Source organism: Pyxicephalus adspersus, chromosome 8, assembly GCF_032062135.1.
Source record: "Pyxicephalus adspersus chromosome 8, UCB_Pads_2.0, whole genome shotgun sequence".
NCBI classification, from domain to species: Eukaryota; Metazoa; Chordata; class Amphibia; order Anura; family Pyxicephalidae; genus Pyxicephalus; species Pyxicephalus adspersus.
In genome coordinates, this window is record NC_092865.1 from 44,695,497 (window position 1) to 44,708,608 (window position 13,112).

General features: G+C 43.4%; 1 protein-coding gene across 4 annotated transcripts in view; it reads left to right on the forward strand.

The window, feature by feature from the left end:
• SEMA3F (semaphorin 3F) overlaps positions 1-12,872 on the forward strand; it is a 59,366-nt gene extending 46,494 nt beyond the window's left edge. For 2 of the 4 annotated variants that reach the window (XM_072420329.1, XM_072420331.1), the window contains 13 exons: positions 1,242-1,335; positions 3,542-3,661; positions 3,777-3,916; positions 5,705-5,819; positions 5,902-5,971; positions 6,589-6,733; positions 7,376-7,598; positions 8,116-8,204; positions 8,520-8,561; positions 9,275-9,444; positions 9,544-9,611; positions 9,918-10,051; positions 10,909-12,872. In XM_072420329.1, coding sequence (XP_072276430.1) covers positions 1,242-1,335; positions 3,542-3,661; positions 3,777-3,916; positions 5,705-5,819; positions 5,902-5,971; positions 6,589-6,733; positions 7,376-7,598; positions 8,116-8,204; positions 8,520-8,561; positions 9,275-9,444; positions 9,544-9,611; positions 9,918-10,051; positions 10,909-11,310 — 1,812 coding nt within the window. In that variant the 3' untranslated portion in view covers positions 11,311-12,872. The remainder of the gene's footprint in view (positions 1-1,241; positions 1,336-3,541; positions 3,662-3,776; positions 3,917-5,704; positions 5,820-5,901; positions 5,972-6,588; positions 6,734-7,375; positions 7,599-8,115; positions 8,205-8,519; positions 8,562-9,274; positions 9,445-9,543; positions 9,612-9,917; positions 10,052-10,908) is intronic. The other 2 variants (XM_072420330.1, XM_072420332.1) reach the window with 1 other exon arrangement.
• The last annotated feature ends 240 nt before the right edge of the window (positions 12,873-13,112 follow it).

A 13,112-nucleotide genomic window follows, 5' to 3' on the forward strand; every position in this document is an offset into this window, starting at 1 on the left:
GCAACACAGAGAAGAGCCCGTGTGACTAAATAACCCAAAGAGGGCATAATGCCAGACTAAATGCCCATTACCATACAATTGCATCTCTTTGTTTTGGTTGGATGTGTTCTACCATTAGACTAAGGTCCAAGTGGCAAAGCATCAGTTTACATCTACATAATGAAGTCCTAATATGATCCCGTGGTTGCTTCTGGTATTTATAACCACAGAGCACAATTGTCAACATGCTAACTGCCAAATGCCCAGATTTTGGTGTAAACATTCTTGAAATGTTTCCTAAAAGCCTCATCCAGCAAGATCCTCTAGTTTTACTCACTGACCATAAAGAGTAGACAAATATATGGCCAAAGGTTTGTGTACACCTGACCGTCACACCCACATGGGCTTATCCCATTCCAGAACCATGGGCACCAATCCCCTATAACAACCTCCACTCTGGGAAGGTTTCCATGAAATTTTGTAGGGTGTCTGTGGGGATTTGCCCCCATTAGTGAGGTCAGGTGCTGGTGTTGGATGAGAGTTCCTGGCTCACCATTCCAATTCATCCCAAAGGCGTTCAGTGGGGTTGAGGTCAGGGCTCTGTGCAGAACACTCGAGTTCCTCCACACCAAACTGGTGACCCCATGTCTTTATGGAGCTGGCTTTGTACCCCAAGGTACAGTCATGACCAAAAGGCTGGAAGAGCACAATTGTCTTCTACAATGTCTTTGTATGATGGAGGATTCACTGGAGACTCCTGAACTCATCATTTGGAGGAAAGTCCACATTCTTTTGGCCATATATTGTATAGTTTTTATGCATTAGCCAAAGGTTTTAGTCTAGAAACTTTGGCTTGTGTTCCTGAGATTCCTGAGTCAATATTTCCACCGAATGGAAGATCTGCAAACTCTATAGAGATCATATATGACTTGGACATTTAGCCTTTTGCCATTGAGCTTTATTGTCTGTGCATCACCATAAGTGTACCAGCACAGCTTGTAACTGTCCCCCATTGTCCTCTCTGGTCACCACTGGTAAGCCTTCATTATGTTTGCTATTTCACCTTTTCAGAAAAAGCTTTTCTTGTCTTCATGGGTTGGGCATCCCCTGCAGATCCCAGAGTACTCATTACCTCTGCATTACAGTAATATGGATAATGAGAATTCTTATATGGGCAGCAGGTCACGGTTGTGGTGAAGCACCACATATGCTGCAACTAACTGGACGCGTCCTCATCTCATTTCCTCTTGTCATTCACACAGGATTATGTGTTTTACCTGGACCCTGATCGTGTGGAGTCAGGCAAAGGCAAATGTGCTTACGACCCCAAACTGGACAGCGTATCCGCACTCATCAGTAAGTGACACCCAGACTTTCTATTCCTATCTTGGATTGTAGAATGAGATTGTGTAAATCCTTTCCTTGCTCATTTCCCAGATCTCTAATCCAGCCAAAACACACTTTCATTTCTGAGCTACTGCAAGGCGGCGTATTTGGCTGGACTCTTCTATCAGCACCACCAAAATACTCCTTAACACTCAGTATATGCAGAATGTTAACCCCTTCCTGGCTGCACTTATTTAAATGCTTTAAATGTCCATTGCGAGAATTTAATGCAGCTCGCTGCCTTTTTTCTTTTACGACAGGACTGTTGAATTGCACAATTTTTTACCAACACAAAAAAAATGTTACTTTGTAAAGAAAATATTATTAAAGGGAAACTAGAGTCATAACATGCACACAATGATTATATTGTTTGTATATTTTTAGACAGATGTTTTAAATCTGTTTTTTTTTTTCTTTTTACCATAAACACATTTTTGTCTTTTTTCCGGTGGATTGAGCTCCTTCTCTGTTATCAGCCCATCAGTGAAAACACTGAATGTTTTGATTGAATGACTTTCAGATTCTTATCAGAGCCTCCAGTAAACACAACTTCAGTTCAGAATGACATTTGGTGATGGACTGACAATGTGCTTTGCTACAATTTGGCCTGTCAAGAATCTGCGATTAGGAAGTGCTGAGAGAGCATTTCAAGAGAAATGTAAAGGGTACCTACAGATGAACAGACGGCATTTCTAGAACGAGCATGATGCCTAAACAACCCCATACACACCAGGATCCCCTGCAACTCAACAGGTCATGTACCTGTATCGGAAATCTCATTTGTAATAATGTTACCGGTGCAGTCATTTGCCAAGGTTATTAATATTATTATTATAAACAGGATTTAAAAAGCGCCAGCATATTACACAGCGCTGTACATTAAATAGAGGTTGCACATGACAGACGGATACAGACAGTGACACAGGAGGAGGAGAGGACCCTGTCCAGAAGAGCTTATAATCTAGGAGGTGGGGGAAGTAACACACAATGGAGGGGAGATATGAAATGGTGGGTAAGTAGTGAGGGTTTAAGAGACAGAAGAAGACGGGTAGGTGAGGTTGTAGACTTGATGAGGATGACCATGAGGAAAACCATTCCAGAGAGTCGGGGCAGCTCTAGAAAAGTCTTGGAGCCGTGCGTGTGATGAGGTTATGAGTGAAGAAGTCATTAGTAGGTCATTGGAGGAGGGAAGAGAGAGGCCAGGGGGGTATTTTTCTATCAGGTCAGAAAGGTAAGTAGGGCAAGAACTGTGGAGAGATTTGTGTATCAGGTAGGTAGTTGGGACAAGAATTGTGGAGAGATAGCACAGGAGCTTGAGTTTGATTCTAAAGTAAAATAGAAGCCAATGAAGAGAAGTAAAAAGATAGGCAGCAGAAAAGGAGTGATGGTTTTAAACACTCATTTACACCCCAAGGAGAGGATTCCCACCAACACGCTATTGGTGCATTGCACAGTGCATCTAATGAGCATACAATCCCTACAAATGGTAATCTTCATACTCTGTTAGGACTTTCGCAGGGGAGTTGCTGGGTACAGCTTTTAAAGAGGTCAGAAGCTCTTCTGAAGGATCCCAGAAGCTTCTTGACCCAGCTTGTTCCCCCAGTAGAGTTTTGCATTCTCCCATCTATACAAGTTTGCTTTAGGAATGTCCCCTGCAGTCACATTCCTAGTGCAGGCAATCATCAATGCCTCTACGGATGGGATTCCAGCAAAGCCCCATTCCCTGTCCATTGGTTTACACATCCCGGTGACTACCCATAGGGTCACATGATGGTGAATTGGAGAACTGATGGATTAATGTACAGACGCAGCTTAGGAGCAGCTGTGGATTCTGAAGTCCATCTGGAGCAATAGACAAGACTGCCAGAACTCATTCCTGCTAATCCGCCTTCTCCCCCCTTCCCACTGTATTAGTCCTCCCTTTACCCTCCACCTGAGAGGCTTTCGTTACAATCTAAGGTCGAGACTCTCTAATTAATCAGGAGCAGCTGCTGGGCCAAGTGCCAGCCAGATAACTGTCGGTCAGCGCCTCCACCGATGAACAGAGCTCTGCTTGGTATTATACGTCTCTGACCAAGTGTAACTTTACATGTCTGTATCCAAAGATGACCCAACTTTTGTTACCTGCGGCTGGGTATCCTGAACCTAAATCATGACCTCTGACCTCTATCCGCAGATGAGGAACTCTATTCTGGTGTCTACATCGACTTTATGGGCACAGACGCGGCAATATTCCGAGCGATGGGCAAGAAGGCAGCCATGAGAACTGACCAATATAACTCCCGCTGGCTGAATGGTGAGTTCATTCTTCATACCTGGACATTACAAGTCTCCAGTATGGTCTGGTGATGGATGACCATGCAATCGGCTTCCAAGGTTTCCAGTAAAGTTTTTTAATTTTCCTATTGTAGACCCGGCTTTTGTCCACGTGCAGCTGATCCCGGATAGCGCAGAGCGCAATGATGACAAATTGTATTTCTTCTTCCGGGAAAAGTCTACAGATGCCCCTCACAGCCCCACCATCCATTCCCGTATTGGACGAGTCTGCTTGGTGAGTAGGAAGGCATCTACTGGTGTGATCTGCAAATTTTCTAATGATATAAAATCAGCTTTTGTTTTCAAATTTTTCTTCAGGAATAATAAAACAAACAATGAATATATTTTATTTGTTAAAAGGTGCATATTTGTAAATGCAGCTCAAATAAGTACTTGACTTTGTATCAGCCTGCTGTAATACAGTTATTAGGCTTTCAGAGGGAGGGGAAGAACTGAGAGCCAATCAGGTGTCCTGCATCAACATGTGCTGACACGTACATGCTGACTGGAGGAGACAGCAGACCGATGAACTACGGCTCCTCCTCTTTTCTGTCCAATCACAGGCTGGGGTGGGAAGATGACCTTGCTTTGAGTGTTAGAGATGTGTAAATCTCAGGATATTTTATCTCTGTGTTTGTCTGGAATGTAGTTTTAGATCCTACAATCTTTAAATACTTTGCATCAATATGTGTCAGTGTTACTGAGAGTGCCGAAAATGTAAGAATCTTAAAATGACATTAATAACTTGGTGACTTAGTAACATCTGCTCCCACCCCCCCATCCGTCTCACACACAACATTGTGTCCCAGTTACATCCAAATTACCTTAGCTGCCCTGCCCATCACCATCATGCAGTAACATGATTTCACAAATTCTTCCTTCTGCCAAATGCTGTCTATATTCTTCCCAAATCAATTCTCTCCACTTATTACACACTTTAGTGGATTTCCTCACTCAATGTGCCGTACATGGATTCAGTATTCACACAAAGCCCCCCAGGTCAATACACAAACACTGAAATGGGATTTCAGGGAATTCCTAATCAATGCTTTCTAGCCGGGCTCCTCTGGGACAATTCTGATATTACAAGTCGACATTCCCAATTACAGAACCAGAAATTTAAGGTCACCTTATGTATGATATAGGATGGCGATGTATATAATAGAGGCCCGCTGTGCTGTATGTTCCGGATTGTTTGCATCTTACACTTGTGTGCACTATAATGTTAAGAAAGAAAAATAATAGCAAACTTTGTATTGTTAGCACAGAAACTGCCTAACTTTCTACCTGTATGGATTTTCTAAACGTTTGCAGTACAAATGAGAGATGACTTCTGCAACGTTAACTTGTACCAAATCACCAATTGCGCTTATTGTTCATTCGGCACAAGCCAAATTTTGTTAACAAATTTGTCCCTGTCCCTTCAACAAATTAGAATACACACAGAAACGCCTTCATTTACAGGTCTCATTTCCACTGCAAAATGTTTTATTTTCCTCCTTTTAGGATAATAAGTGGAGCCATGCAAATCATTACATTGCTCCACCTTTTGTGGGTAGCTTCTGGTTTATGGCACAGACACAGCCAGGTATTCTAGAGACATTTTCCCTGACTGCATACAACTGTTTCTGGCTAGATGACCGTCATCCGTTTTAAGGGTCTTTGCTGTGTTTCCTTTTAATCAAATGGGAATTAATCGAATGATTCTTTTTAGCCAACCTCAGCAAAATGTGTCTAGCCGTTCCATAGTGCACCTAATAAATTCTTTAATAAAAGTAAATATAAAATATTTATGAAATCATTTAAATGTTTATGCACCCTCACAAACCACACAGAACCACTTTCATTTCACCTTTCCTGAGCCATCCATTTTAGCTTCTTTTGGAAACTCTCCGTCCTGCTCATCTCTATTATCAGTTTTTCTTCGGCATAAACAAAATAAGCTGGTAAATTTGGATAAATCAGACTTATTTAATAACAAGCTAGGGCTGAGTTTTTATATTTGTTGTCTCTTGTGTTTCAGAATGATGATGGTGGTCACTGCTGCCTGGTGAATAAATGGAGCACATTCCTGAAGGCTCGGCTGATTTGCTCCGTCCCCAGTGCAGACGGAATAGAAACTCATTTTGATGAACTACGTATGTAGTGTTCTGATTTAAAGTTTCTGTTTTTCTCTTATTTGCTGTTCTGCATTATAAAACTTATTGGGTTATTTTACAGAGGATGTCTTCATCCAGCAGACACAGGACAGTAAAAACCCGGTCATCTATGCGGTCTTTTCAGCTTCCGGGTAAGCACACCATTGTGTCCATCCAAAGTCAGGGCTGATTCTTGGCATAAGCTTTATAAAAAATATAAGGGCATTCATAAGCTGGAGGGTGCCACATGATGTACCTGCAGCCACCATACCACAACCTGTGTTTGCCATGGGGGAAAGGGGGGCATCTTTGATTGCAGTCACCAGTTCCACTCTCACCTCTCCAGTATGTGAGCCGCAGCCTTCTGTCCTCCCATCTTCTCTTTCATATGTAATCCACTGTTGGCATTGATCCAATTAAACAGTAGAGGGGTGGTCAGAAAAGATGCCAGGACAGGAGCCGGCAGGAACATGGAGATGGGACAGAATTATTATTGGTGGCCCCACAGCAGTCACAGAAGGCCAAGTCATGCTTGCAGCACACACAGCTGTCATAGGTGCCCTTTAATGCCAGTACAAACCTCTCTGCCCAGGATGGTCACAGATTTACCCTCTCCTCCAACAGTTCCATGCAACCACACACATCTTACCAGCAGTCAAACACCCCAAGCAATCACAACCACCAAAATGGCCATAAACAAACAAGTCCAGAGGTCTAACACTCATTGGAGATTTCTTCCTTCCTGACTGTACTTCCTCTTTCCCTGCAGCTCCGTGTTTAAGGGATCGGCAGTGTGTGTGTATTCCATGGCTGACATTCGCATGGTGTTCAATGGGCCCTTTGCTCACAAGGAGGGCCCCAACTATCAGTGGATACCATATACAGGGAAAATCCCATACCCACGCCCCGGCACGGTAAGCATAATGCTGCCATAAAGTTTGTCCATAATGTATAAAATTAGCAACATCCAGCCTTCTGAGTGCAGATTAGAGGGACTGAAAGTGCCGATTACTTTGGACTGATTTACTTTTCTCATTTGCTCTTTTGTGCTCTGCAGAAATCAATTGCTGATTAAATTTCTCTAATTTTATATATTGGTAAAAAAATGATAAATGGCATAATATAGTTCTGCTCCATGACATGAACAATAGAGGAGGAAGTTCATTTTATTCCTCTGATGTCACTTGGATAAAATCTCCCACAGTTCCCATCCTCCTGGGGAACCTGGATAGAAAATCATAAATCTAATTAGTAAATGTTGCAATAATTTTGCTGGAACATAAATCAGATCTCCTATTGCTGCATTTTTCTCCTCCATTTATTATCCCATGTGAGTGCTGATTCTGATTCTCCTCCTTTAAGCTCTGATGAAGGGGGGTTTTGCTCCTGAAACGTGTTGAAGGTTTTGCTTCTTTGGAATGATTACATCTGACAATGTAAAAATTTGTGATTCACAGAAGATGATTTCCTAAAATTTTATGATGACAACTTTCCCCGCTGAGATTTTTAGTTCTTTCTTTTTTTTTCTCCCTGTATTCTTCTGTTTCTTTTCTCAGTGTCCAGGAGGAACTTTCACCCCTTCTATGAAATCCACCAAAGATTACCCAGACGAAGTGATAAACTTCATGCGGACCCACCCAGTGATGTACAACCCCGTGTACCCCATGCACCGCCAGCCCCTGCTTGTGCGAACCAATGTCAACTACAAATTCACCACCATCGCGGTGGACCAGGTGGATGCAGCAGACGGGAGATACGAAGTTCTCTTTCTAGGAACAGGTAACGTCCATCAGCCCCATCAGCTCTGATTTTCCAGATATATCATAATGCCCTTTTCATCAGAACAAGTTAATCAAGCAGCGCCTTCACCATCCTGTGCTGCAGGTGATTGGTTACTATCAGGCAAAGCCAAATCATGGGTCGGTCCTTAAGGCTTTATTGACGTTGTCTCTTGATTGGTTGCTGATTATTGATTTGATGTGTCTGCAGCAGATAAAGAAGGAAGGTGATTCTCAATAAGACACAGTGATGACACTGACACACTAACTGGAATTCTGCAGCTGATGATGAGATAAGAACAACCAATCTCTGTGTATGAGCAGGGAGACGAGACTGTGCACAGCAAGCTAATGCATCTCTTCATGTGTCATTACATTGCAAAACATTATTTATTTTTATAAAGCTCAGGGTGGTGGTAGGAATCTTTTTAGCTTTTAAGATAGAAACGCATAAACATGTACCAAGGAATGAATTGCTGTTTGTGAGTGAGATTTTAGCATCTTCTGTCCCTCCACAGATCAAGGCACAGTACAGAAGGTGATCGTCCTGCCAAAGGATGACCTGGAAACAGAAGAGCTGATCCTGGAGGAAGTGGAAGTATTTAAGGTATGGAAATTTCATATCTGGAGTCACAATTCACCAATCAGATTATCTGATCTGTCCTGGGCACCTCATTGGTAGGAATAAAGATGCTGTTACCTCAGGGGCGGGGACAGATAAATGTCTGAACTGGGTCAGCCTATGAGGATATCTCATTATATGGCCGGTGATGGACCCTGATTGTATGATATTTTTTGCAGCACTGCAGTGGATAAAAACCCAATCAATCAATAAAAATTTACATTGTTACACCTAAAATATGGTATTTAGTTTTCTGTATTTTCCCTTCTGATAATGTAACCGATCATTGTTCTCTCTTAGGTACCAGCACCAATAAAATCTATGAAAATCTCATCAAAACGGGTAAGTTCATTGCTGCAGTCCTATTAGATATAAGTGCTGTGATGTCATATTTATATCATTCATGTATTTTGTATCTGTAAATATTTGGGGTTTTGCAGAGTTGATCCTTTTATGCCTCTGACTAATAATAATGGATGAGATTTCCCAAAGATAGATGTAGAAAACAGCAAAGCTGTCGGCTCTACAGCCAGAATAATAATGGGGTGCCCCCAGTGCCTGCAATCATCATTCTGTACGGCAGTCGTAGCTCTGATCACACTCCCCAACTTTGTGCTCCCCTCATCTCTCTATTGGCTGTTAACGGCTTTGTAAATCTTTGAGGAAGCAAGGGACGCAGGAATAGGTGGACCATGCAAGGGAGTTCTGCTGACTGTAACTATCTAATCACATCCCTTTTTTTAAGATTTCCCTGTGCTTGACATTCTTTTCAAAGTGATCACTACATTCACAAAGCTATAATAATTACCCTTTGCTGAGTGATGATTCGCCTTAATAAGTGACACCATATTGCTTAAGTAAATCAGAACCAGAAGCCGGAATGTGCAATTTTAGCAGAAGTAAAAAGTGAAGGAGCAAATGTGATCAGAGGCAACCAATGGGAACTTTATCTACAGTTTATTCACAAAATTAAAAATCAAAATCAGAACTAAATCTGGTTCTGGTCCGATATCCTGGCTGTGCGTCACTCACAATCCTCCTCATTCATCTTGCAGCAACAACTCTATGTGTCCTCTACTTCTGGTGTGACTCACCTGGCACTCCATCGTTGCGACGTGTACGGAGAAGCATGCGCAGATTGCTGTCTGGCCAGGGACCCATACTGCGCCTGGGATGGGAAGACGTGCTCCCGATATTCGGCATCGTCCAAGCGGTACGCAGAGGGGTGAGCCGGGGATTGGCTTTCAGGGAAATGATCGGACAGGCAGAGAATTCTCAGTCTAACAGTTGTATGTTTTATATTTTCTCTCTGCTTCCTGCACAGACGAAGCCGCCGCCAAGATGTTAGACACGGAAACCCCATCAGGCAGTGCAGAGGGTACAACTCCAATGGTAAGGTCCTAGTGGTAAACTATGATTGATGGGGCAATGACATGCAAATGTGGAACTGATGGATCACAATATTCGTTATATCGATATATTTACATGCACCGGCCATTATATGAGAAAATGCAAAATAATAAACTCCAATTAAGCAGCCAAATTTACAGCTGATCTTTCACCAGCCCCCTCTTTCTGCCCCATCTTCCTGCATTAGCTTCTAAAATCCCCCCAAATTCTGCAAGCCTGATACCAACTTTCAATGCAGCTTTGATTCATATCCAGTGCTTGACACAGAGATGTTTTTTCATTTTGCAGCCAATAAGAATGGGATGGATGCAGCACAATACGGAGTAGAAGGAAGTTCTGCCTTCCTAGAATGTCAGCCACGCTCACCCCAAGCCGCTGTGAAATGGATCCTCCAGAAAGACAACTCAGACCGAAAGAAAGAGGTGAGAAATGTCATGGGGGTTAGGGCTAGGGAGTAAAGGGGCATCTCAGGCAGCACAAAAAAATCCAACAGGGCGTACACCCTTCCTACACCCCATAGCGCATTCAATGCGTAATGTCATACTGTGTGTTAATGCACAGGAACGCTACACATGTGTGAATGGAGCCTTTAGATGTTTATGTTGTTTATGTTATGTTTTTATGTATGTGCTTCGTGGCAATAAATCAGTTCTCAACCAACCCAAAGCCCAGTTATTACTGAAGTGCATGGGAGCGCTCATATTCCTTGTGAGGGCGGTGCAGTTGCAGTGCAGTTTTCCAGAAGCTCCATGCAGCGTCTCAGATCAGACTGAAGTCCAAAGACTTGAATGGAACATTTTCCATTACACGTTTGTGGACAGTCTGAAGGTGGTTGAAAGTGGCCATCAAGTGACCCATAATCCTTTGCTACATGTGGCAAGAAGAACGCACCCATTAACTGCAGCGTTCATCAAACTGTCATGAATGTGCATCAGAATCCTCCTCACCGCTCCCGGCCGCTTAGAGGATGAAACTGAGCACTTGGAAGACTTAACTTTAGAAAGAAAATCCAATTACCTGCAAAGAAATCTAAAACCAGATATTTTTTGCACAGGATTGGATGGATGAAGTCAGTGTAGCTTTTATGTCATTCACTTAGCTAAGTGGAGTTTTCTTTGCATTGTGATCATTCACTTTACTATGTGAACAGCCAATACTCTATAATTTAAATCACCTCAGTGTAGTTCAGTTATTCTGATATAACAGTGTCACGGGTCTGATATCACATCGGGAAGATAAACGCACATTTTGACACATTTCTCATTTCCTCTTCTTGCAGTTACGATCGGAAGGACGATTCTTGAAGACCGACCAGGGTCTTCTCATCCGCTCCCTTCAGCTGTCTGACACCGGCGTCTACCACTGCACGGCCACCGAGAACAACTTCAAACATACGGTAATGAGAGTCCGGCTCCAGGTTCTGAGCAGCGAGGCCGTCACTGCGGCTCTTCTTCATCCAGATGTTCCATCCGCCATGGCGTCTAATCCCGCCGGGCCCCCGGGAGCGTATGATGAGCTGGTCCAGCTTCTCTCCCAGCCGGAGATGGGACTCATCAACCAATACTGTCAGGGATATTGGCGCCCCTCTGGCTCCGCCCTCAGCGAAGCCAAAGACCTTCAGGATCAGAAACGCGCGAGGAATCGGAGGAACCACCCACCCACAGAGGAACTACAGACATGAGAGCGGGACCCCTTGGTGAGGGACTATCATTTCCTTACTCCCACATCACATCTCCTTCAGACTAATCCCTATTTTATTTCACCGGAACTTTTTTTTTTTTATTGAGGAGAACTATAAATATATAAATATAAATTTATATATATAAATATAAAGAAGGACGGAGAGGTTTCCTTTTCTTGGGTCTCTCAGACTTTATTTATTGGGAGGCGCTGAATTCCCAGATTGGAGGTGTGGACTTCTCTGGGTACCTACTATCCTCGTATCCTGGACCCAAAGTCCGAGCGCTCATTACACTAAAGGACGGACGACCTGCAGATCATCTCACCTTCCACATTCTGCACCTTTATTCTCCACGTCAGACTGGATGAGCGCTGCAGAGCATTGCCTATAACCACTGCATCGCTTGCAGAACATCACCACTGCTCTGCAGGACATTCCTGATTGGCTGACTATTGCCCAGATGCAGTAAGCCACACCCCTTTACGCAGTTCCTTCTATTTTCTGTACATAAGCTCCTCCCCTTCTTGCCACTGAGCTGGATTGGGTATCTGATGGCACTGCAAAAGGGAGGACAATACAATCGCTGCACTGACCGGTCTTTAGAGGATCCAAATCGGGACAATTGTCGTATTTTGAAATCTTCCATTGTTTTATTTTAGAGGAATTCTTTATGTAAAATTCAGATTTTACCTAGAAATGATCTGCTAATGTGTTGCAGATGTCAGTGTTGCATGGATGAGCGCCTGCACTTTATACAAATTGGATGTTTTCTGCTACATGGCGTCTGGATGTGTCCGGGCACGGACTAGGTGTGTGTACCTGGGACTGTGCGTTATGTGGGAGGAGCAAAGATGGTGGGCGGGGCAAAGGGCATAATAAAGGGAGCGTGTGTGGGACAAGTCTTCCTTTCTTACTCATAGCTGGGGCATTATGGGAAGTGTCTATTTGGCTGGATGTGATTCCCAGGGTGCAATAGACACATTTCTTATATATTGGGTACAACTTACTGTAATAGAACCTGTGTATTAGGAGGGAGAGAGGTTGGTGTGTCCCAATATCTGGGTATTAGGAGGAGAGGTTGGATTTATCGCACAGTTAAACCTTCCCTTTGAACCCCAATCTCTTCCCCCAGCCCCCATCCCTCTGTCTCTGGTACCCTATCATTGCGCCAGGTCCCCTCATCTTTACCTGACAGCCCATCTTTGCCCCTGGTACCCCAGTTTCTACCCCAGTCCCCTAGTACTTGCATCTGGCACCTCCTGTCTTTATTCCCAGTCCCCCAGTCCCTCCATTCAGCAACCCCCATACCCTTAGTCTCTCCAGTCCCTGTTCCTGGTATCCTATATCGGCCCCAAGATCCCCTGTCTGTGCCCTCCGAGGAGCTATCTGTGCTATTCCTCTATAGGGAAGATTACCAAATCACTAGGAAGTCGCCCTCTTGCTCCTCCCTACATATAGGAGATTGTCTACCTGTATATACCTGTAAATGACAATGTTATTATGTCTCTCTGCGTTTCTCTCCTGTGGATGGATCGATATAATAAACACTGGCCTGTTTTATATTCCCTGACTTGGGATTTCTGTATGATGAGCACTGAACTGTCTGATCTGCTCCCCCTGACCATTGCAGGGAAATGTGTGAATATGACAGGGAAGGCCTCTGGCTGCATCAAAAAAGTGAATTCCCATTTATTATTCAGTGATAACTTATTGCACAAAATGTTGGCATACACAGTGGGGACTGAATAGAGCTCCCTGCATTTATTTGCTTTTCAGCCTGAAATGAAGACAAAAAATAATTC